This window comes from Leucoraja erinacea, chromosome 26 (assembly GCF_028641065.1).
Source record: "Leucoraja erinacea ecotype New England chromosome 26, Leri_hhj_1, whole genome shotgun sequence".
NCBI classification, from domain to species: Eukaryota; Metazoa; Chordata; class Chondrichthyes; order Rajiformes; family Rajidae; genus Leucoraja; species Leucoraja erinaceus.
This window is the reverse complement of record NC_073402.1, coordinates 13,333,234-13,355,197: the sequence shown is the minus strand read 5'-3', so window position 1 is coordinate 13,355,197 and position 21,964 is coordinate 13,333,234. Positions and strand designations below refer to the sequence as shown.

At 40.2% G+C, this 21,964-nt stretch overlaps 1 protein-coding gene across 1 annotated transcript in view; it reads right to left on the bottom strand.

Moving 5' to 3' along the window:
* csmd2 (CUB and Sushi multiple domains 2) overlaps nucleotides 1–21,964 on the bottom strand; it is a 577,487-nt gene that overhangs the window by 38,712 nt on the left and 516,811 nt on the right. Inside the window, 4 exon segments of the mRNA XM_055656152.1 lie at nucleotides 9,270–9,449; nucleotides 11,088–11,199; nucleotides 16,306–16,379; nucleotides 17,773–17,946. Of these exon segments, the coding sequence (XP_055512127.1) occupies nucleotides 9,270–9,449; nucleotides 11,088–11,199; nucleotides 16,306–16,379; nucleotides 17,773–17,946 (540 nt within the window).

Here is a 21,964-nt window from a genome sequence, read left to right as displayed (position 1 = left end):
TTCCTGCTTTCTCCCCATATCCCTTGATTCCATTAGCCCTAACTTTCTTTTGAAAACATCCAGTGAATTGGCCTCCACTGCCTTCTGCAGCAGTGAATTCCACAGATTCACAACTCTCTGGGTGAAAAAGTTTTTTGTCATCTCAGTCCTAAATGGCCTACCCTTTATTCTTAAACTGATCATGCAATAATCAACAAGCTCTACTTTTCACAGTTAAAGACTCACCTTTAAATAAAAAGAAATTGTATATCTACTGTCTGGTTGCTTTATCTGAAGGTAATCAAACAAGGTATATAGTTTTCTATAAATTACCAGAAATATAGCAGAGTTGCAACAAATCATGAAGACTAGGCCAGACTTGGCACTGATCTGTGATCATTCATTTATTCTCGTTAGTGTTCAGTGTTGCCTCACTCACTGTATATGATGAGCTGGAGGTCACTTATAAACTTTAGTCTGTAAGGTATCCTATTCATGCCACATAATTTTAGATCACATGAAGTGTGACTATTACTACTAATATTTTTATGATTATTATTATTGCAAAATTGGCATTAAAAGTACAGTTGCAACAACTTGCACAAACATAAATGGCAGATATTCTAACTGGCGAAACACCAGATTAATGAATCCATCACCATGAATGATACTGACTGGAATTCTCTGCACAATTGTATGAAGTATGCTTCTGTGTATACCTATCAAAACCAGGAGAGAGCCGGGCTTTCACAAGTGTTTCATTTCACAAAGGGATCAATCAAATTCATTGAAGATTCTGATCTATCAAATCGCTGAAGGCAGTGTTATTCGGAAAAAAATAATTCAAATAAACCTAACATCTGTGGTAGGTAAGTTACTGGAGAGGATTCTGATTGATAAGATATATATGTATTTGGATAGACAGAGGATGATTAGAGATAGCATGTCTTTGTACCCGGGAGGTTGGGTCTTACAAATTTAATTGAGTTTTTTGAAGATGTAATCCAAAAGGTTGATGAGGGCAAGACCTTAGACGTGGTCTATCTGGACTTCCAGCAAGACACTTGATAAGGTTTCATATGGTAGGCTGCCCTGGAAGGTTAGATCGCATGCAACCCAGGGAGAGTGAACTAACCGGATAAAGAATTGGCTTCATGGAAGGAAGCAGGGGGTGATGGTGAAAGTGTGTTTTTGGTCTGGAGGCCTTTGACTAGTAGTGGTGTGCCTCATGGATCGGTGCTGGGCCAATTGCTGTTTGTGGGTTATATCAACGATGTAGATGAGAATATACAAGGCATGATTAGTAAGTTGGAAGATGACACTAAAGTGGTTGGTATTGAAGATGGTTTTTAAAAATTACAACAGGCTCTTGATCAGTTGGACACATGGGCTGAGGATTGGCTCATGGAGTTTAATGCAGATGTTGCATTTTGGGAAATCAAACCAGGGCAGGACCTTCACGGTGAATGGGAGGGCTCTGGAGAGTGTTGTGGAGCAGAGGAATTCAGGTGGACAGGTTCCCTAAAATAGTTCCGTAAAATTGCCATCACAGAAATTCTGTGGTACATTGGCTTTCACCATTCAGGGCATTGAGTACAGTAGTTGGGAGGTAATATAATGAAAAGGAACTGCAGATATTGGTCTATACCAAAGATCGACACAAAATGCTGGAGCAACTCAGTGGTCCAGGCAGAATCTCTGGAGAAAAAAATACAACAAATGTTTCAGGTCAGGACTCTTCTTCAGTGTGATGAAGGGGGTCATCAGACACTAAACGTTACTTATCCATTTTCTCCTGAGATGGTGCCTGACCCACTGAGTTACTCCAGCATTTTTTGTCATAGGAATTGGAACGTTATGTTAGAGTTATACAAGACAGTGATGAGGCCACAATTTGGAATATTGTGTTCAATTTTGGTCATTCTGCTCTAGGAAGGATGTCAATAAGCTGAAAAGAGTGCAGAGAAGATTTGTGAGGACATGAGGGGTCATGCCGCATCTGTGTAGATAGAAGATGTTATTGTTTTACGTGGAGAACATTGTTTTATTAGATTATTTTCCCATCTGTGCAAATGGATAATCCTTGGAGGTTCTGAGTGCATTGTATAATTGAGTTGAAGAAAATAATTTCATTTTAAGTTCCTGGAATGGTGGGGGAACTGGCGGAAAATACAGCTGCAATGAGTTTCAAGGCATTTGAACATTTCTCTTAGAGCCCTTACGTAAGCATTTATAGCTCAGTTGAAAATATGATTATCCCTCCGATTGTCAATTTTTCTTGAAAAAACTGAAGGCTTCTTGGTCGTTGACCAGAGGAAAGTTGTAATAGTTTTTGCCTCTGAACCAGAAGCTTTGTTTTCAAGTATTAGTTTGAAATTTTGGACACATGTTCACTCTTGAGTTTCAAAATTGTAAGTATGCAAGAGTGGTGATCTTTGAATGAGTTGCTTGTCTCCCTGGTGGATGTAATATATTCTGTTACTTATTGGTGACTCTCAGACTATCTTTGATAGGACTTGTCTGGTGGATGTAATATATTCTATCACAATTTAAGGGGACAGAAATGTCTGTAGAAATCTTGCTGATATGTATCTCTTAACCGACATCTCTGAAACATAATTTCTGAACATAACACATTGTTGGGTACTGCTCTTCATAATTTTTGCTGTGTTTGGCTATATTGAAGCAGCAATGAATGCATTGATTATGAAGTATTATGGGGCACATTGAAAGGAGTTACATAGAATCAAGTTATATATTTATCATAGAAGAAGCTTTAATATGATATATCATTTCAAGCCAATTCAATAATACCGTCCTACAGATACCAATGAAATCACCATTGCTGTTTTCAAGAATTCAAGAATCAGCACTCATTATTTTGCAACGATCCACAGATTTCCCTGGATGGCAACATTTTATCCAATGACTTAAAAACATAAGAAATAGAAGAGGTGCTGGCCATTCATTCTTTTGTGCTTGCTCTGTGAATGAATATCAGAATGCATCGTGGCTTGGTTTGGGAACAGCTCCATCCAAGACCACCAAGAAATTGCAGCAAATTGTGGACGCAGCCCAGATCATCACGCAAACCAACCTCCCCTCTAGTGACTCTATTTATACTTCACGCTGCCTCGGGAAGGCCAGCAGCAAAATCAAGGACAAGTCACACCCTGGCCACTCCCTCTTCTCCCCTCTCCCATCGGGCAAAAGGTATAGAAGTGAGAAAACGCAAATCTCTAGATTCAGGGACAGTTTCTTTCCAGCTGTTATCAGGCAACTGAATCATCATACCACAAGTAGAGATCAGTCCTGAACTACTATCTAACTAATTGGTGACTCTCGATCTATCTTTGATCGGACTTTACCTTGCGCTATTTCCTTAACATGTTATTTCTTTATCATGTACACTATACCCTGTAAATGGCTCGATTGTAATCATGTATTGTCTTTCCGCTGACTGGATAGCACACAACAAAAGCTTTTCACTGTACCTAAACTGAATGATGTTGTGTTTCATCTTTTACCTCAGTCCTTTCTCCTGCACCAGCTCCAGGTCCCGTGGATTCTCCATTATGCCAACATATATCGATTTCTGTCATTAATATAGTCCACAAATTTCCAACTATAACTTCATGACAATAGGGAAGGTGGGGGTGGTTTTTAACTGATGTGTTGATGGCATCAATGTCAAAGGCTTCAAAGAAGCAAACTCAATACACCAAGGAAGGGAAAGGTTGCCTGTCTCAGCCGGCTTTCTTCCTGTGGATTGGACATACCATGAATAAGCCAGGAAGTGATTGAGGGAGGAAATGGTCTGATTATAAAGAAAAATCTCATTTGCCAAGGGGGTCAGAAGCAGAGAGCAGTAGAACTGAATTAAGAATAAGCCCCTAATGTGATATTCCTTTCAATGTATCATAAAAATAAATAAAGAAAAATGGGGCATTTGCCATGAATACGAAACCCACATTCTGTAGATCATTCACAGATGATTGAAAAAAATATGGTATTCTAGATTACTTTTAGATTTGCAACTAATCACACTGTAGGAAAGTAAATGCAATTATAAATATAACTTGAAGAAGTAACACTCTGCACACATTTTAATGGTTTATGGCTCACAAGACAAGCTGCATTCTCTATAACGTTGAGCGGATGAATGTAGTACCTGAGAAAATATCATGCCACGGTCTCTGAAGTGCTGGATTCAGTCAAACGACAGCACACATACTACATTTTACTGGAAAGTTTAACAGTGTTTTCAGTTTTAAGTAAAAGTAGCCAGGGTGCATCTTTGCAGTCAGATATACTAGCAAACTGAGATTTATGTTAAGATGCTCAATTTTCTTCACAACCATTAAAGTTGGACTGTACTAAACAGGAATGTAGACACTTGCACAGATCATGCATAGCCTGAGTATGCCTCCATGGGCAGATGGGACTTGAGTAGATACGATACGATAGAAATATATTTACCCCAGGCAGGAAACTAATTTCCCAACAGTCATAGAAAACACAATATACATGAAACATGAAATTAAAGTGATGAGTGGAAAGGCATTGGGGGTGTGTAAAGATTGAGGAGGTGGGGGGGGGGGGGGGGGGGGGGGGGGGGGGGGGGGGGGGGGGTAGTCAGTCTCAATCTACCCCATGACAGAAGGGAGAGGAGTTGTACTGTTTGATAGCCACAGGGAAGAAGAATCTGCTGTGGCATTCTGTGCTGCATCTTGGTGGAACCAGTCTGTTGCTGAAGGTGCAGGGTAAAGCCTTCTGCTTTTGCCAAAGGACATAAAGGAGAGTGCAGGTGTTTCCCTCATATGTACAGTAACATTAGTGTTTCCTTACATTTTATTTTTGAATAAGGTTGTGATGAAGGCTGTGAATAAATGTGAACACAATGTAATTTATCAGCCAAATACACAAATTGCTGGAGGAACTCAGTCTGTCAGATAGCATCTCTGGAGACCATGGAGCCCATGTTGCCAGACCTGCTGAGTTATTCCAGCACTTGGTGCTTTTCTTGTAAACCGCCAATTGCAGTTCCTTGTATTTCTGTAACTTATCAACAGCTCGACTTCCAAAATACATCACCTGATTATGATATTCTAAAGCAGAACAGGCTTAAGATATGCATTGCATGACCCAATTTTGCTTTTTTTGGTAATTTTTTAGTTTATTTTACCTTAAGAATTTCAATGCATACATACATGGCTCAGGAGAACGTAGCCACGAGTATATAAACTTCAAGTACACAACAGGATCAATACATCCTGCATTTCAAATATGATGCTAAGATTGTCTGACCCTTTAAACCAGAGCATACTTGATTTTTTTTATATGCTCTTCTGGTGGGAAGGACCTGGCTAGGGAAAAGAACGGTTGAAAATTGATTTCATTAGCAGCATCCTGTCATTCAGTGAATTGCATCTCTAACACATGAAGCTTCCTAATCCTGAAACGTGATGTACAATGCAAAACCGTCTCACATATCCACTTCTGCAGTCACTATAACAAAAACTGGTTGAACAAAACAGAAAATGAATAAGCCTCGAGCAAGATAAGAGCTAAGAAACATCCTGATAAGAATTATGGATATGTGAAACGGATTCTCAGTAAACATAATGTCATGCAAATTATCTTCTTTACAAGGAGCTGCATAATTATCTGAAAACAATGAAATGGACAGTTGCACAGATTAAAATAGAGAAGATCAAATATTCAGAGCAACATTGTGGCTCTGATGTTACTGAGTCCATGGAATTAGTATCTGAATCAAGCTGGTTTGGAATATGGAGATCGAGGCATGAAGAGCCAACCTGGATTTCATTTTAAACCATCTTTGCTGGGGATGATTGGTGGACAGCGAAGGGTGTAAAGGAGAAATTTCACAAGACCTTGAGACTTGGAGTGTCAAGGACTTGAGAGAGTCTAGGACTAGAGATTATAGCTTCAGAATTAAAGGACTTTCTTTTAGGAAGGAGATGAGGAGAAATGTATTTCATCAGAAGGTGGTGAATCTGTGGAAATCTCTGCCACAGAAGGCTGTGGAGGCCAGGTCAGTTGATATATTTAAGGCAGAGATAGATAGATTCTTGGTTTGTACGGGTGTCAGAGGTTATGGGGAGAAGGCAGGAGAATGGGGTTAGGAGGGAGAGATAGATCAGCCATGGTGGAGTAATGGGCCGAATGGTCTAATTCTACTCCTACCACTTATGATCTGATCGTATGAACTTTCGTTAGATGGTTAGGAAGATCCTGTGAGGGAGGGACACAGTGGTACGGCCGGTAAATATACTGCCTCACTGCGCCAGCGATTTAAGTTTGATCCTGACTTAAGCTGCTCTCTGTGTGGAGTTTGCACATTCTCCTTGCGACCGCACGGATTTCCTGCAGGTACTCCAGTTTCCTCCAACATCGCAAAGGCGTGCGGGCTTGTCAGTTAATTGGCCTCTGTAAATTGTCCATAGTGTGTAGCGAGTGGATGCGAAAGTGGGATGACCTAAAGCTGGTGCCAATGGATGATTCATGGTTGTGCAGGTTCAGCGTGTCGAAGGGACTGTTTCCATGTTGTATTCAATCAATGAATCTCATTTGGGAAGCCATGATGTACTGTACAAGGAATCGTCCTGGTGAAATGGAAGGCTTTTTCTTAATTTATGTAACTTGGGATAGCAAGAATATTTTGGACATCATGCAGAATGTCTTGCAAGAACTGTCCAAAGTGTTTGCAGTCCAGTGCTGCATGTTCCAACCTTAATGCAGGTGAAAGTAACTGGGTGGCTTGACACCATTCTCACTTTGCTGATTACATTTGCCAGCAATGTTGCACTTGGGCTACTTTCACTTAGAGCTGCACAAACTGTTAAGCTTTCAAATGAAAATTTATATGAAACTCTGGATTATTTTATTATTCACTGCTAAGCATTCCCAGATGGATAGTGATTTCCTTGGTGTTGTCAGTGGAGCTTAAATCTTCCAAAATTAATCCCTCTTTCTCCAATGGACCTTCCTCCTGTGAGAGCAATATTGATGCAACCTATTCTCATGCTCTTGTTAAAGTGATATTACAATTTATACTTAATATGCACTGGGTCATTGCCTATTTTACATTGCCTAATGTCACATTGAAATAGTTCAAACACAAATCACTTGTAGAATAGCAATATGAAGACTGATATGCTCACTCCAAGCTAGATTTAAACCCATCAAAGAAACAAAGGATTCCATGGATCCATTGGTCTGAATTCTACCGCTAACCCTTTGTTTCACTATTTAGAACTAATTGCAGTCACCAACAAAAATATTTCTTAACCTTTTGCAAAAAGAAATCCATAAATAACATTTCTCTACATCAAAGGAGACATGGTGGAGAGAGTCACTGACTTTAAGTTCCTGGGAATATACATCTCCCAGGACCTCAAATGGACAATGAACACTGTCACTCTCATGAAGAAGTCACAGCAGCGGCTGAATTTCCTGAGGTCTCTGCGGAGAGCAAACATTTCACAGCCGCTGCTGCTGTCCTTCTCCTATGGCATCCTGGTGTGGTTTGCTAGCTGCACTGTGGCTGAGAGGAGGGCGCTGCAGAGAGTTATTAAAACTGCACAGAGCATCACAAACGCTCAACTGCTCTCCCTGGATGACATTTACAGGGCCCGATGCTTGCGCCGGGCCACAAACATCAAGCAGGACACATCCCACCCTGCCAACCACCTTTTCACTCTGCTACCCTCTGAGGTGATACAAGTCTCTGAAGGCTCGCACCGGTAGACTAAAAAAATAGTTTCTACCCATGTGCGATAAAATAACTTAACTTTAACAGAGAACACTGGGGGAAGCACAAAATAATTTGGGGTGCAAGATAATGCACAATATTCTTTTAAAATGTTTTTAATATCTATTTATTATTTTCTTTACTGATCTTGTGTATATGTGAGTCATTGGCTGTTGTGTTTTGTTCTTTTTAAATTTTTTATCCTGTGTCTTTTTTGTACACACCAAAGGAGTTGCAATGGAATTTTGTTGCACAGACGTTTGTGCAATGACAATAAACGTATTCTATTCTATTCTCAGAATATGCCCTATTCCTTAATGTATTCTATTCACTTCTTATTAATGATCCCTGACAACAGGACAAAGAACAAAGCATCAGAACCAATTATGCTTAAAGGTGGAAACATGAAGATAGACACAAAATGCTAGAGCAACTCAGCGGGACAGGCAGCATCTCTGGAGAGAAGGAATGGGTGACGTTTCGGGTCGAGACCCTTCTTCAGACTGATGTCAGGGGAGAGGGAGGTACATTGATAAGGAAGTGTATAGATAAGGAAGTGTAAGGTATGAAAATAGGGCAAAAAGGGTATGAAGCTCAAGGAATATGTAGAATAGATCATTGTTATTTGGGAGAAGCTATCAACAAAGCTAACAGATAAAATGTAGTCAGAGACATTAAGAATGGTCTGAAAATTGTGAAGGGGGAAAGATGGAGAAAGAGGGAAAGGAAAGGTTACTTGAAGTAAGGGAAGTCAATGTTCATGCCGCTGGGGTGTAAGCTGCCCAAGCGAAATGTGAGGTACTGTAACATTTCACTTTCAGAGGCAGTGGTGGTGATAGCTGTCTTACCTATTTTACTCATTTGTAATCTAAATCGCAATGGTTTATGATATTGCATATTTTAAAAAGAAATCTGTATTAAGCTATTTTCTTTTTAACACTCAGTATTAATGAAAGCTCCACAATATAGTGAATTGGAGACGGCATTTACACAATCACAGTCTTGAAGGTACAAACCATGATAACGAACCAATCTTGTTGGGATAAATGGAGTACGTTTATCTCTCTCAAGGAGTTGGCTCTGACTGTGGACTCAAGTTATGGTGACATTATTTGTCATTGTATTGTATACCATTATGACCAAACCTGATCGTTTTTCTCTGACCCTGTACATCATAAAAAATGTAACTAAAAAGCGTGAGAAAACAGGATGAATATAGCAGCAACATGTGACATAATTACAGCGGCTTCAATCCTCAAGCTACCACTTGACATAGTGTGGCACATTGACACTGACAACTAAGGGTGTTGAATTACTGAAGCACTTGACAATTTACATAACAATTGACACAATTACACAGGACAGGACAACAGAAACAAAGTGCATTGAATTTTGTTTTTGCAGTTACATTTTAGATCAAGTGGCACAGCACTTGAAGGCACAAGTATTACTTTCTGGTTCTATTTGTAAGAAAAGCTGCCAAAGTAGCAAATATACTTTGTCAAGTGCTTACCATAACAAAGAGGCTGCTTTCCCGACCAGTTTCCATCAGGCCTGCATGTCCGATGCTCTGATCCTCCAGCAAGGTAGAAACCAGACTGGCACGTGTATATTAGAGTGTATCCAAGTGAAGGCAGATCAATGGATCCCACATTCACATGGGGAGGAGTCTCTGGTTGTCTGCAATGGTGCGCTTTAAAAAAGATTAGAATTATACATTTATAAACTTTGGGGTGGATAATGAATGCATAAAGAAAATCTATTATTAGGATCATATGGGAAGATATACACAGTACTCTGTAATCTTAAAGTTTGTCCTTTAATCAACAATTTCAACCTGATTTGATCAACTAGAGCAGAGAACAGTTCAGTACAGATTATGACTGAAAGGCTTCACTAATAATAGTGCACACGTCTGACATTTTCAACTTACTGAACATAATTGCAATCAACATCTCCAGCTAGTCTGCTAAATTTATATGCCATTTGAGAAGAAATTAGATTTTTCGCAATCATTTCCATTTGGTCTTATTCTGGTAAAGCATCCTCAGCCTCCATTTAGTCTGAAGATGACTTACACCTACTTATATTTCTGGGGTTTAAATTGTTGAAACAATCCCTCTGCACAGACTGAACGTATCTCTGGATGATTCCAATGAATGGAAGCAGGTGGATTAGCCACTGGTGCATGTAATAATAATAATAATAAATTTTATTTATGGGCGCCTTTCAAGAGTCTCAAGGCCACCTTACAAATATTTAGCAGGTAGAGGAAAAATATGTAAGGGAAATTAAATAAATAGTAGAGACATGACTAGTACACAAAGTAAAGACAGAATTCAATACAAGACACAATATGAGGCAATTAATGCGCATATGAAAAGGGGAGGGGGACGTGGGGCTAAGGATAGGCAGAGGTGAAGAGATGGGTCTTGAGGCGGGACTGGAAGATGGTGAGGGACACGGAATTGCGGATCAGTTGGGGGAGGGAGTTCCAGAGCCTGGGAGCTGCCCTGGAGAAGGCTCTGTCCCCAAAACTGCGGAGGTTGGACTTGTGGATGGAGAGGAGACCGGCTGATGTAGATCTGAGGGACCGTGAGGGTTGGTAGGGGGAGAGGAGGTCAGTGAGATATGGGGGGGGGGGGGGGGGGGGGGGGGCAGATGGTGGAGGGAAATGTAGAAGTGGAAATGCTGTGGCCTTTTTACTTCTTTTCATGAATGGAACCTCAAAACATTTCAGCTCTAAAGAAGGTGCTTGGCATTTGGAAAATTGCACCCTTTTCACAATTCTATCCTTTTTGCTGCTTGTTCCTCTGACAATTTTTCAATTAGAGTCATAGATTCATAGTGATGCAGCGTGGAAACAGGCCTATCTGCCCAACTTGCCCACACTGGCAAACATGTCCATGCTACACTAGTCCCACCTACCCGCATTTAGTCCATATCTCTTTAAACCTGCCCTATTAATGTGCCTGTCTAACTGTTTCTAAAACATCGTGATAGTCCCAGCCTCAACAACCTCCTCTGGCAGCATGTTCCATACACCCACCACCCTTTGTGTGAAAAGGTTACGTCTCAGATTCCTTAAATCTTTTCCCCTTCACCTTAGATCTATGTCCTCTGGTCCTTGATTCACCTTCTCTAGGTAAACATCAAATTACAGAAGGGGTGAATTATTATCATCTAAGATGGGCGCTCACCATGTTTATCAGATAAAATGGGTCATTAAATAACATTTTATGTTAGCAAATAATTAAGTCACAAGAGTGCAGAGTAAGAACAAATTCTACTGAATGCTGAAGTGAAAAACAAACATAAAAAGTTAACATACAGATACATTCAGGCTGAGTACCGCTCCAGGTGAGATTGGCAAGACAAGAGCGTGTACTTGATCCAAGGAGAAGATAGCCTTTCTGGCACTTGAAGCCCACTGTACTTCCAACCTGTCAAAAAAGTGAAAAAGTCAGCATATCAATTGTTCAAATGATAAACATCTGAAAACTCCACTAAATGTCAAAAGTATACCAGTTTTATTGCAAATGCATAGAGCAGACTCTAGTTAGTAATAAGTTGTTGCAGTATTCTCAAAATATTCCTCAGATGAGATTAAAACTATTAACGCATGACTTTTATTCCCACTGTTACTTGTTCCAGGATGAGAGAAAAATATGTATTTCAATGAGGGTTTTTTTAAGGATGAGACTCCTTTGAATCACAAAATAATTAATTGCCTCAAGTAATTAATTCTAAATCCTTGCTTGGAATTAATCTGGTTCTAAATAGGATTTACACTGTTTGAGAAACATCAGCAGTTTTTTCTGTCACTGTTTAACTTTCATCTGGGACAAAATTGGTGCCAAAATGATTCCCTCCCGAAAATACATGCAATTTCCTATAATAAAGATCATCTATCGCAAAAGTCCTCTAATTCTGGTAACAATCTAATGACAATCTCACAGTGCATTGAATGTTCTGTTTCCCCTCAGGAGTAATAGCAATTGATTTGCAGTTTAACGCATAGCAAAACAATTGTCCAGTTTTCATTTGTGTTTGTGTGGTCAAAACAAAATTATTTTCATTTTGTGATACAAAACTTATAGCCATGGTTGGGATTTTGCTGGCCATTGCATGGCAATGTAAGAATTAAAAACAATTTTTTTTTGAGATACAGTGTGGAAACAGGCACTTCGGTGCACCGAGGCTTCACCGACCAGCGATCCCCCGCATCAACACTATCCGACACACACACGAGACAATTTACACTTGTACCAAGCCAATTACCCTACAAACTGTACGTCTTTGGTGTGTGGGAGGAAACCGAAGATCTTGGAAAAAACCTACGCGGTCACGGGAAGAAGGTAGAAACTCTGTACAGACAGCACCTGTAGCCGGGATCGAAACGGTCTCCGGCGCGGCAAGTGCTGTTCGGCAGCAATGCTACCACTGCACCACCCTGCCCTGCATCCTTACAATATATAGCATGTGTAGGACTTCAGCATGAGCATACCTAGGTATGGAAGTCCAAACCTTTACAAAGATTCCTGCAGGAGCACCTTGCTGTTGGATGGGCATATGCTATAATTCCCCAATGCTTAAACTGGGGAAGCTCGATAGATCTTTCACCAGGTTAAACGAGGCAGGATGTGCAAACATTCATCTGAATGGAGAGTATGTGGCTGCTGAGAAGAAATGTAAGGGCTAAATGATGTGTTTAAAAATTGAAGATATACAGGTAGTAGTTTGAGGTGATTTTCATTCATTATTATTTTAAATGTTTTAATGTTTGTTTATAGATATCAGAGACATTCAGAAGCATTTAAAAATTCTGACAGCTTTGACAAAATGTTAAACTGGACAAGTACTTGTACCTTATTCCTTGTACCTTCCGAACAGTCCCCCAGGAAGTTGGACAATTTGATACTGGATAATTTTTACATTTATTAAGCCAATTAATCAATTCAATTAACCTACAACCCTGTACGTCTTTGGAATGTGGGAGGAAACTGAAGATCTCGCAGAAAACCCACGCAGGTCACGGTGAGAACGTAAAACTCTGTACAGACTGCGCCCGTAGTCGGGATCGAACCCAGGACTCCGGCGTTGCATTTTCCTGTAAGGCATCAACTCTACCGCTATGCCACCACAATCCTTTCGATGTGTAAATGGTTTCCCCAGCGGTTTAATGGACAGGGTCCTCCCACATTACCTGACTACATCACATAAGAGCCTTGCATCAGCCAGGCTTGGTTGGTTGAATCAGTAAGACCACTTCCCATCAACTTAAGGATAAAGAAGAACCATAGGTGGCACAGAGGTAGAGTTGCTGCCTTACAGTGCCAGGGACCCAGGATCAATCTTGACCATGGGTGCTTGTCTGTACGGAGTTTGTATATTCTCCCATTGACCTGCATGGGTTTTCTCCAGGATCTCTGTTTTCCTCCCACTCTCCAAAGATAACAGGTTTGTAGGTTAACTAAACTAAACTCTTGGCTTTCAAGTGCCAAGTGTGGGAAACAGGCACCACTCAGATAAATCAGTCACTGTGTTTGTGTTCAAACCAAAGCACAAGTATGTCTGCTCTGACAACAGGCTGCTCAGGTAAAGATATAGTCTAAACAAGATGCCATGATGAACAGTGAATATCTGGGTGAGGCAGTGGGAGGGGACAGAGAGCACAGTTGAATTGCTGGTATTCACAAGGAAAGCAGTGTAGTTTGGATGATAGAATTGCCGGACGACAAGAACATGACAACGTTCATGAAACAGTTAGACAGGTACATGGTGGATAGGTTTGACTAGTGTAGCTGGGAGGGATATGGACCACAGACAGGTGGGACTAGTGTAGCTGGGACATGTTGACTGGTCTGGGCAACTTGAGCCAAAGGGCCTGTTTCCAGACTGTATCACTCCAGGACTATGAAAACTGAAGGATTTATTTCCAGTGGCAGAGAGATGTGCTCAGGGAACCAACTTAAACCTGAAGTATTTGAAGAGATGTAAGAATGCAGTTGCATAGAAACATAGAAAATAGGGGCAAGGGGAGGCCCTTCGGCCCTTCGAGCCAGCACCGCCATTCATTGTGATCATGGCTGATCGTCCCCAGTCAATAACCCGTGCCTGCCTTCTCCCCATATCCCTTGATTCCACTAGCCCCGAGAGCTCTATCTAACTCGCAATGGAATGGAATGCAGTTGGCAATGGAAAATCTGGATAAAATGTTTGGTGGGAAACACAAGAGTCTATAAGGCTGTATAACTGTCTGTGGTAAATGGTTTGTATTTAGATATACACTGGGGTGGGAGATTGCAACCTTCATGTGGTCTGCCCTGTTTTGACGAATGCAATCAACCTGGCATGCACCATCAAATAAGATCAAATAGAACAAGTTGGCCTAGGCTGTGCACGCCATACGCAAGAAGAAGAAGCTATACATCAGTGAAGTTGAGGTGTATGGGTTTTGAGTTTGGAAGAATCTAGGGATCAGAGACTGCATGGTCAGACTAAAGATGCTGAGATTCATCTCCTTGGTGTGAGGAGAGTTGATTTGATTGAGGTGTCCAAGAACAGGATTGGATTACATAGAGGAGACAGAGTGAATTTGTTCAAATTAGGAGATTGAATTTGACCAAACAATATGGCACTTATGGAACAGAATTCAATACTTGAAGGAATTGTGGAAACAGAATCAATCCAAGGTTTCAAAGGAGAATTGTATAGTGACTTGTAAGAGAAATATTCAAAGGGAACAAACAAACATAATGCAGAGGAGTATGCTGGGGAGGGGAAGGAAGGAGAAAGCAAGGACTCTCCCACAGCCTACTGTCTCCACCTCTTCCTTTCTTTTTCCCACCCCCACCGACATCAGTCTGAAGAAGGGTCTCGACCAAAAACGTCGCCTATTCCTTCGCTCCATAAATGCTACCTCACCCGCTGAGTTTCTCAAGCTTTTTTGTCTACCTTTGTTTTTTCCAGCATCTGCAGTTCTTTCTTAAACACTTTCAATTCATAATGTGCATTATATGAAAAGATCCATTATGCATTTGACATAGCCTTTTAACTGTACAAAATCTTGCTTAACAAAATGAAGGCGTAGCAGTATGTTCTGTACCAGTCTGGTTCTGTTCGGGGAGCTCATGCAGAGGCCTGGACACATAATGCACAAAATACAAGTTCAATCATTAGGGTTTCAGAACTTGAATTCAGTCAAAAGAAAATGCTGGCAGTCAATGATGTTGCCCGACTGCCAAAGAAACGCATGTGCTCCTGGAATATCCCCTGGGCATTGTGACCTATTAATTGACTGTCTTCCCACACCGATAGGATCAGCTCCCAAGTGGCCGTGGACATGGCACCACACAGCTCTCATTTACAGTAAACTGACAAAAATAACCACTGAGGCACATGCACGCTGCAAAGCTTAGACATGTTCGACAGCCAGTTTTGGAAGGATAATCTGAGATGGGCAATTCACACCTAAACAGAAAATGGTGGAAACACGCAGTAAGTGAGGCAGCAAAATGCTGCCTGAACAGCTGGACAATTCCGTTAACATTGTGAGTACATTTGTACATGACAGCAGAACTGGTAATATAGTAGAGAGTCAAAAAGGATATCCAAGTTTATCACAAGATCTGGAAGTTTATTTCATTTTTCTATCACTTTTTTAAAATTTCCTTGGACAATTAATAATAAACATGCAAATAATATTCATATCCTTGATTTGAAGAAATCTCTCCTCGTAATTTAGTAAGATGAAGTAACAGTTGAAAATACTTGACATTTTGTTATTTTGGTCCGCGACTTAAATTCATCATTAACTGAACAATTTGGATGTGAAATACCCTGAGTTATTCAACAAGTATATTGACATGAATCTTGCTGGTAAATGCAATTAAGTCTGGTACATCCAAATATGCAAGTCCGACAAGTGACTCAGTTTTGAGCCCTTGTTTAAATCAGTTGTAATCATTTTTGGATGCCTCTGTATGTTCAGAATCTCCCAAAACGTTAAAAAAATTATGGCAGTTCAAATAAATGGCAAAGCTGAGACATGGATCTGCCGATATTCATGAGTTTATTCAACACTATTTTGAGTAGTGTCTAGTCTAGCCCATCGAGATAACCCTATTGTGTTGCACAAGACCCTGGATCCGTGCATGGTCTCACCAATGGGTTCATGATCTATACAGCAAACAAGTACAGCCTGTACCAGATCACTCCCAGGCAATGTGGAACTGAGACAATGATTGTTGGTGGTGGGCGAATGCTACATTGTGGAGGGCAGTAACTTTCCTTTCACCCATTCAGCTATGTACTTTTATGTACTAAGAAGCTGATCTTACTTTATAATTTTGATACAAAATGAGATGTTGAAAATATATACCCTTAGCTGAAACTTGCAATATATAAGGTCTTACTGGAGAGATTTAATTTCTAAATTAGTCTTTTCTATCAAATTTATCAACGCTGAATATAATTTAATTTACTGTAATGCATGACATACAGGGAATATTGTTGGAGAAATGGTGTATGTGTAGCTGGTAACTCACCTGGTAACCTTGGGAATTGTTCTGTATTCCAAAAAAGGGAACACCTGGATCAACACAGGTGGTGTGTGTTGAATCTTAAGAGAAGCAAATATAATGTTAATTCTGCATCAAAACTTGCACCAAATTTGAATGAATAAAAAACATTCAAGGAGTCAAATGCAGCACATTCTGCTTACAATTATTCCTTAAGGGCCTGTCCCACTTACGCGATTTTTTTCAGCGACTGCAGGCACCCGTCATAGGTCATCATTGCAGGTCGCCAAAAATGTTCAACATGTTGAAAATCCAGCGGCGACCAGAAAAAGGTACGACTCTTTGGGTGACTACTCACGACCATACAGGCGTCACCCCTGCGACATGTCGCCTGTATGGACGTGAGTAGTCGCCCAAAGAGTCGTACATTTTTCTGGTCGCCGCTGGATTTTCAACATGTTGAAAATTTCCGGCGACCTGCTGCGACTATGACGGGTGCTGGGAGTTGCCAAAAAATCGCATAAGTGGGACAGGCCCTTTCGTCTGCTAAATTTAAAGATTGCAGGTAAACTGTGGGTGCTGCAACTTAAAAGATGAGGTGGATTGTGGATGCAGTTCAGAGCATTTCAATGCCAACATATTGCCTCAATGCATCCTGGTTATTCACATAATTCCTCTAAGGAAAACATCCGATGAAGATGAAGAACCTCATTATTTAATAGGGAGTCAGAATCACTACTTGCAAATCAAGAATAACTCGACACTTCTTCACGGAATAACTCAGCGAGTCAGGCAGCATCTGTGGAGAAAAGGAATAGGTGACATTTCGGGTCGAGACCCTTCTTCACCTGAAACGTCACCCATTCCTTTTCTCCAGGGATGCTGCCTGATCTGCTGAGTTACTCCAGCATTTTGCTTTTATTTTCGATGTAAACCATTATCTGCAGTCCTTTCCTTTACACTTCTTCATGGGAGATGGGCATAGAAAGGCATAACATGAATCATCATAAATCAAAAGACACAATGTGCTGGAGTAACTCACCGGGACAGGCTGTATTCCTGGAGAACAAGGATAGATGAAGTTTTAGGGTCAGAATCCTTTCTCAGACCCTTCTCCCATTTGAAGAAGGGTCTCGACCCAAAACATCAATTTTCCATGTTCTCCTGGGATGTTGGCTGACCCATTAAGTTACTCCAGCACTTGTTGTCATTTTTTTGTTGTTGTAAACTAGCATCTGCAGTTCCTTGTTCCTACAGAAATTATATTGGGTTCTGGTGTGGACCTCTTGGTTACTCAACAATAGAAATAATTGGTAAATGTTTCCAGTGCACTTCCTAGACTAAATAAAGTTGAATAGATTTATAGATGAGATGGGAAAGTGCTTTTTATTTGTGGAACATTTGCTTCTGCTGGTATCACAACCTTGATAACATATAAATTCTCCAAGGTGAATCTCTCACTGAATTATCTATTTACAGGGAAACATTAGTTACCTATACAGGTTGGTTGGATTCCACTCCACATGCCACCAGACTGGCAAAGCCTTCGGGATGATCCTACCAATACCAGTGGTGGATTACAGATGAAGAAAACAGCAGATTTATATGTAAATCCTTGGTCTTCTCGCCTTCCTTGAGCTGGTGTTCCTGGATCCCCACAAAACACAGCTAGAAAGGTAAAGTGATGGATGAGACAGACCTTAACGCACAGAAAAAAACAATTATTTACTTGTTCGTTTTTAACATTGGACCACTTTTTGAACATAATTGGGCATGTAAGGTAGTCTAAGGTATTGATTTTGTTAGGCTCAACCAGGCTCAGTAAAGGCTTTCCGGGAGCCAGTGATACGAGTTGTACATATTTCAATTCTGATAAAGAACTTCCACCGATGCTCAGAGCTGCCATTTAAACTCATCCAATTTTTAGGATTTGTCAAACATACAATTCAGTAGCTTATTTGAAGGCCATCTTTGTTGCCTTAGGTGGTGCATTGGCTGTGATGTGTCACCATAAGTTAAAAGTTTGAAGCAGGTAAGAATAGACATTCAACGCATTAAACCTCAACTTGTAATACATGTAGCATATGTGATCTTGATCCATGGACAATAATTGTTCCTTTATTGTCAATGGTCCCTTATTGTCACGTGTGCATGCGCACAGTGACATTTTATTTTAGCATGCAGGTCAATCAAGTATTGCCATACCTAAGCACAATTTCCGATTATTACAAAATGCATAGAAATAGTCCACTTAGGCCGTGTGCAACAGTGGCCAAGTTTTGGCTGCATTTTCAAAGTCCGTTCCGGTCAGTGCACTCGGTGTTGGATCCACCTTCAAAGATGGTTTCTGGTTTCCCAGCAGTATTTAGGGACAGGAAGTTCCAGAAGGAGGAATTTAAAATAAAAAAGCCAAATTCCTCTGTAAGGACACCAGATGCCTCCAAGACTTATCACGAATGAAAACACTTGTGCTGATATTCAAATTGTCAACTACTTCCAGCTGTTCCAAGAGTGAATTAGGAAGGTACTGAGGTATAACCATTCCCAAAAAAAGTCTCCTATCAGGGCAAACCATTTTCTGTAAAAAAGGTTTTTGTTTTACAAATGTAATCTCAATTATTCCAGATGTTGGTTATTGTTTGAATGAAGTTGCTGATATTGATCCACACATACATTCTATAGATGCTGTCTGACTTGCTGAGTGTTCACACTTTGTGGCTGTTTTGGATTTTCATCATAGTTTCATGATTTTCACATTTACATTCTGACTTTTTGGCATTTTGATCTAATATTCTTTAGTGTCTGCTCTTTTTGTTTCTTTAATCTAGTTCAGTTTAGAGATGCAGAATGGAAACAGGCCCTTTGGCCCACCAAGTCTGCACCAACCAGCGATCCCCACATACTACACTATCCTACGCACAATAGGGACAATTTACAATTATACCAAGCCAATTAACCTACAAACTTGTACATCTTTGGAGTGTGGGAGTAAAACGGAGATAGCAGAGAAAACAGACGTAGGCCATGGGGAGAATGTACAAACTCCACACATTCAGCATCCGTAGTCAGGATCGAACCCGGGTCTCTAGTGCTGTAAGGCAGCAACTCTATCACTGAACCACTGTGCCACCCTATTTATTTTATTTTGTTCCTCAGTGAGATTCATATTGTGTCTTGGCAAATTATTGATCCCTTACACCCAGGAATTTTGTACAATTAGATAAGTGAGGCTTATGAATTTGGTTTAAGAAATATTCACTGACATGTATTTCTGATATGAAGCCGGGTTAAAAAATATATAAAGTTTCTGTATACTTTAGTTATTAGGCCAATTATCTATGTTTCCTGGAGTTTTTCTGAGATTAGATCATTAAAGCAAAGAAGGCTTCACAGAGCAAATTTGATTGAATATTGGTCAGCAGGTATTATGATTATATTGTAGGTGCAATTTTATTGCAGTTACTGTACAAGTAATTTTTGGGAAGCAAATTAGACAATTTTAATGCCATATGAAAGATTTGTTAATAACTTTGCACAGAATTATTTTTTTCTCATATCTTGAAGCTATGCGAACTAACTAGATTGGGTTTCTTTTGAGCTTTCAAATCTATTCCTGAGTTCAACAGCTTAATCTATTTAAATACCCAAAAAAACAATTTCCTGAAGCTTATAAGATTCAAATAATTGCCAGTTCGATTCAAAAGAAGATGTCTGTCAAAGATACAAATGAGCCAATTACACAGCTTTTTCCATAAAATCTGGTCACAAACTGCATAAAATAGAACAGTGTGAAACGTTTGTACTAAGTGTGGAATGTTTATTCCAAATGAGTTCTCCATTCAAAAATATCTGAAAGTTAAAAGGACTATAATAATAAGTGAATGCCAAATAAAAGCACTTCAGTGTTTCACTTATCTTATTGCATTAGCACTGGTACCCCACATTGTCACAGATCATCCAGGAAACCTTCTCCGACCAGTCTTACTGTCTCCGACTACATTGTATCTCTGCTTTGTTGGTATCTTCTCCCAACGAACAATGATCTATTCTACATTTGCCTTGATCTCCATTCCCCCTGTCCGGTCTTCACACCTTACACTTCCTTATCTATACACTTCCTTATCTATGGTCTTCCCACTCCCCTGACATCAGTCTGAAGAAGGGACTCGACCCCGAATGTCACCCATTCCTTCTCTCCAGAGATGCTGCCTGACCCGCTGAGTTATTCCCGCATTTTGTGTCTATCTTCAGGAAACCTTTGTTGTGCATCAGTATTCATTCCAAAAGATCCTTGCAAATCATCCTCACCATTCTATTAAACCTCTGCTCAACATCAGATATCTAGTAAAATGCAATTTCATTGCTGGAAGTAGACCAGATATTGTCTCTGACTCTGGTCAAAGCCTAGAAATTTGCAATTTTGTCACTTTCATTGGTGGCGAGAGAGCTAACCAGGAAGACCACTCAAATTTCAACAAGTAGCTTTTTGTTCTTACCTGTTATCTAAAGCATAATGTTAAGTACTGTGTTATTCAAGTGCTTGGCTTCTGACTGACCATTTTCTGGACACCAATGATCCCTTAGATGGGGTACTGTTGGGATCCCATTTACACCCATTGTTTGTTCAGAACTCCTCATCATTTAGATTTATCTAATGTTAGTCTTGCTGCAGCAGGAGTTTGTGGGCTGACTTTGAATGGGCTTAGCAGGATGGAATGGGAGGCCAAGCGGAGAAAGACATCTACATCTCGCAGAAAGCAGAGAGGAGTAAACATGAATTTCCTGCTCAAATTCCTCTCTGTCCATTAACAATTTCAAGCTCAATCCACAGAGTCTTGAGAAATTGACCTATTTTCACTGAGACAAATGAATAAAATACATGTGAAGCATAGAGAGGAATGATTTGTTGCTGGTGAACTGTGCACTCAGTTCATGCTGTTTATCTGAAAATATTTAATTACGTCATATGACTGCAGGTATGCAGAATGTCAAAGATAGACTCATGTGGAGTCTTTGTGCTCCTGAACTATATTAACATGCAACAAAACAAATATTTAACCAACATAAACAAACTTAAGTAGACAAATGTTATCCTATAGACCAATGGAAATTGAGTTATTTTGCTGTAATTGTGTTAAGTGCATTTGATGCAGTCCCATGTGCATTTACAAATCATTGAAATGTAATGACTGACACTCACATCCTGACTATTAGTAATATGTGCTTGATTAAGAAATAACTGCAGATGCTGGAAAAATCAAAGGTAGACAAAAATTCCTCACAAACTCAGCGGGAGAGACAGCATCTATGGAGCGAAGTAATATGTGCTTTTCCTCTCTCTCCCTCTCTCTCTCTCTAGCAGGGGTTCCCAACCTTTTTCATCCTGTTTATCCCTGGCAACTTTAATAGCACATAACAAGGTTATTTCACTTATTTATGAACAACTAATGATGAACAGATACCAGTATACCAGAACCAAACGCAGTCAGTCAATGAGAAAAAAATATGTGCAAATCCAGAATCAACAAATTTACCCCCTGGGTAGGCGAAATTTACTCCCTGGGAGTAAATTTACCCCAGGATGGGAACCCCTGCTCTACAGTTTGAATGCATCAGGAATTCGCAATGTTGCATGTTCAGACTAGGCTCAGCAGTAGAGGTGATGATATTAGAAGTAGGAACTCAG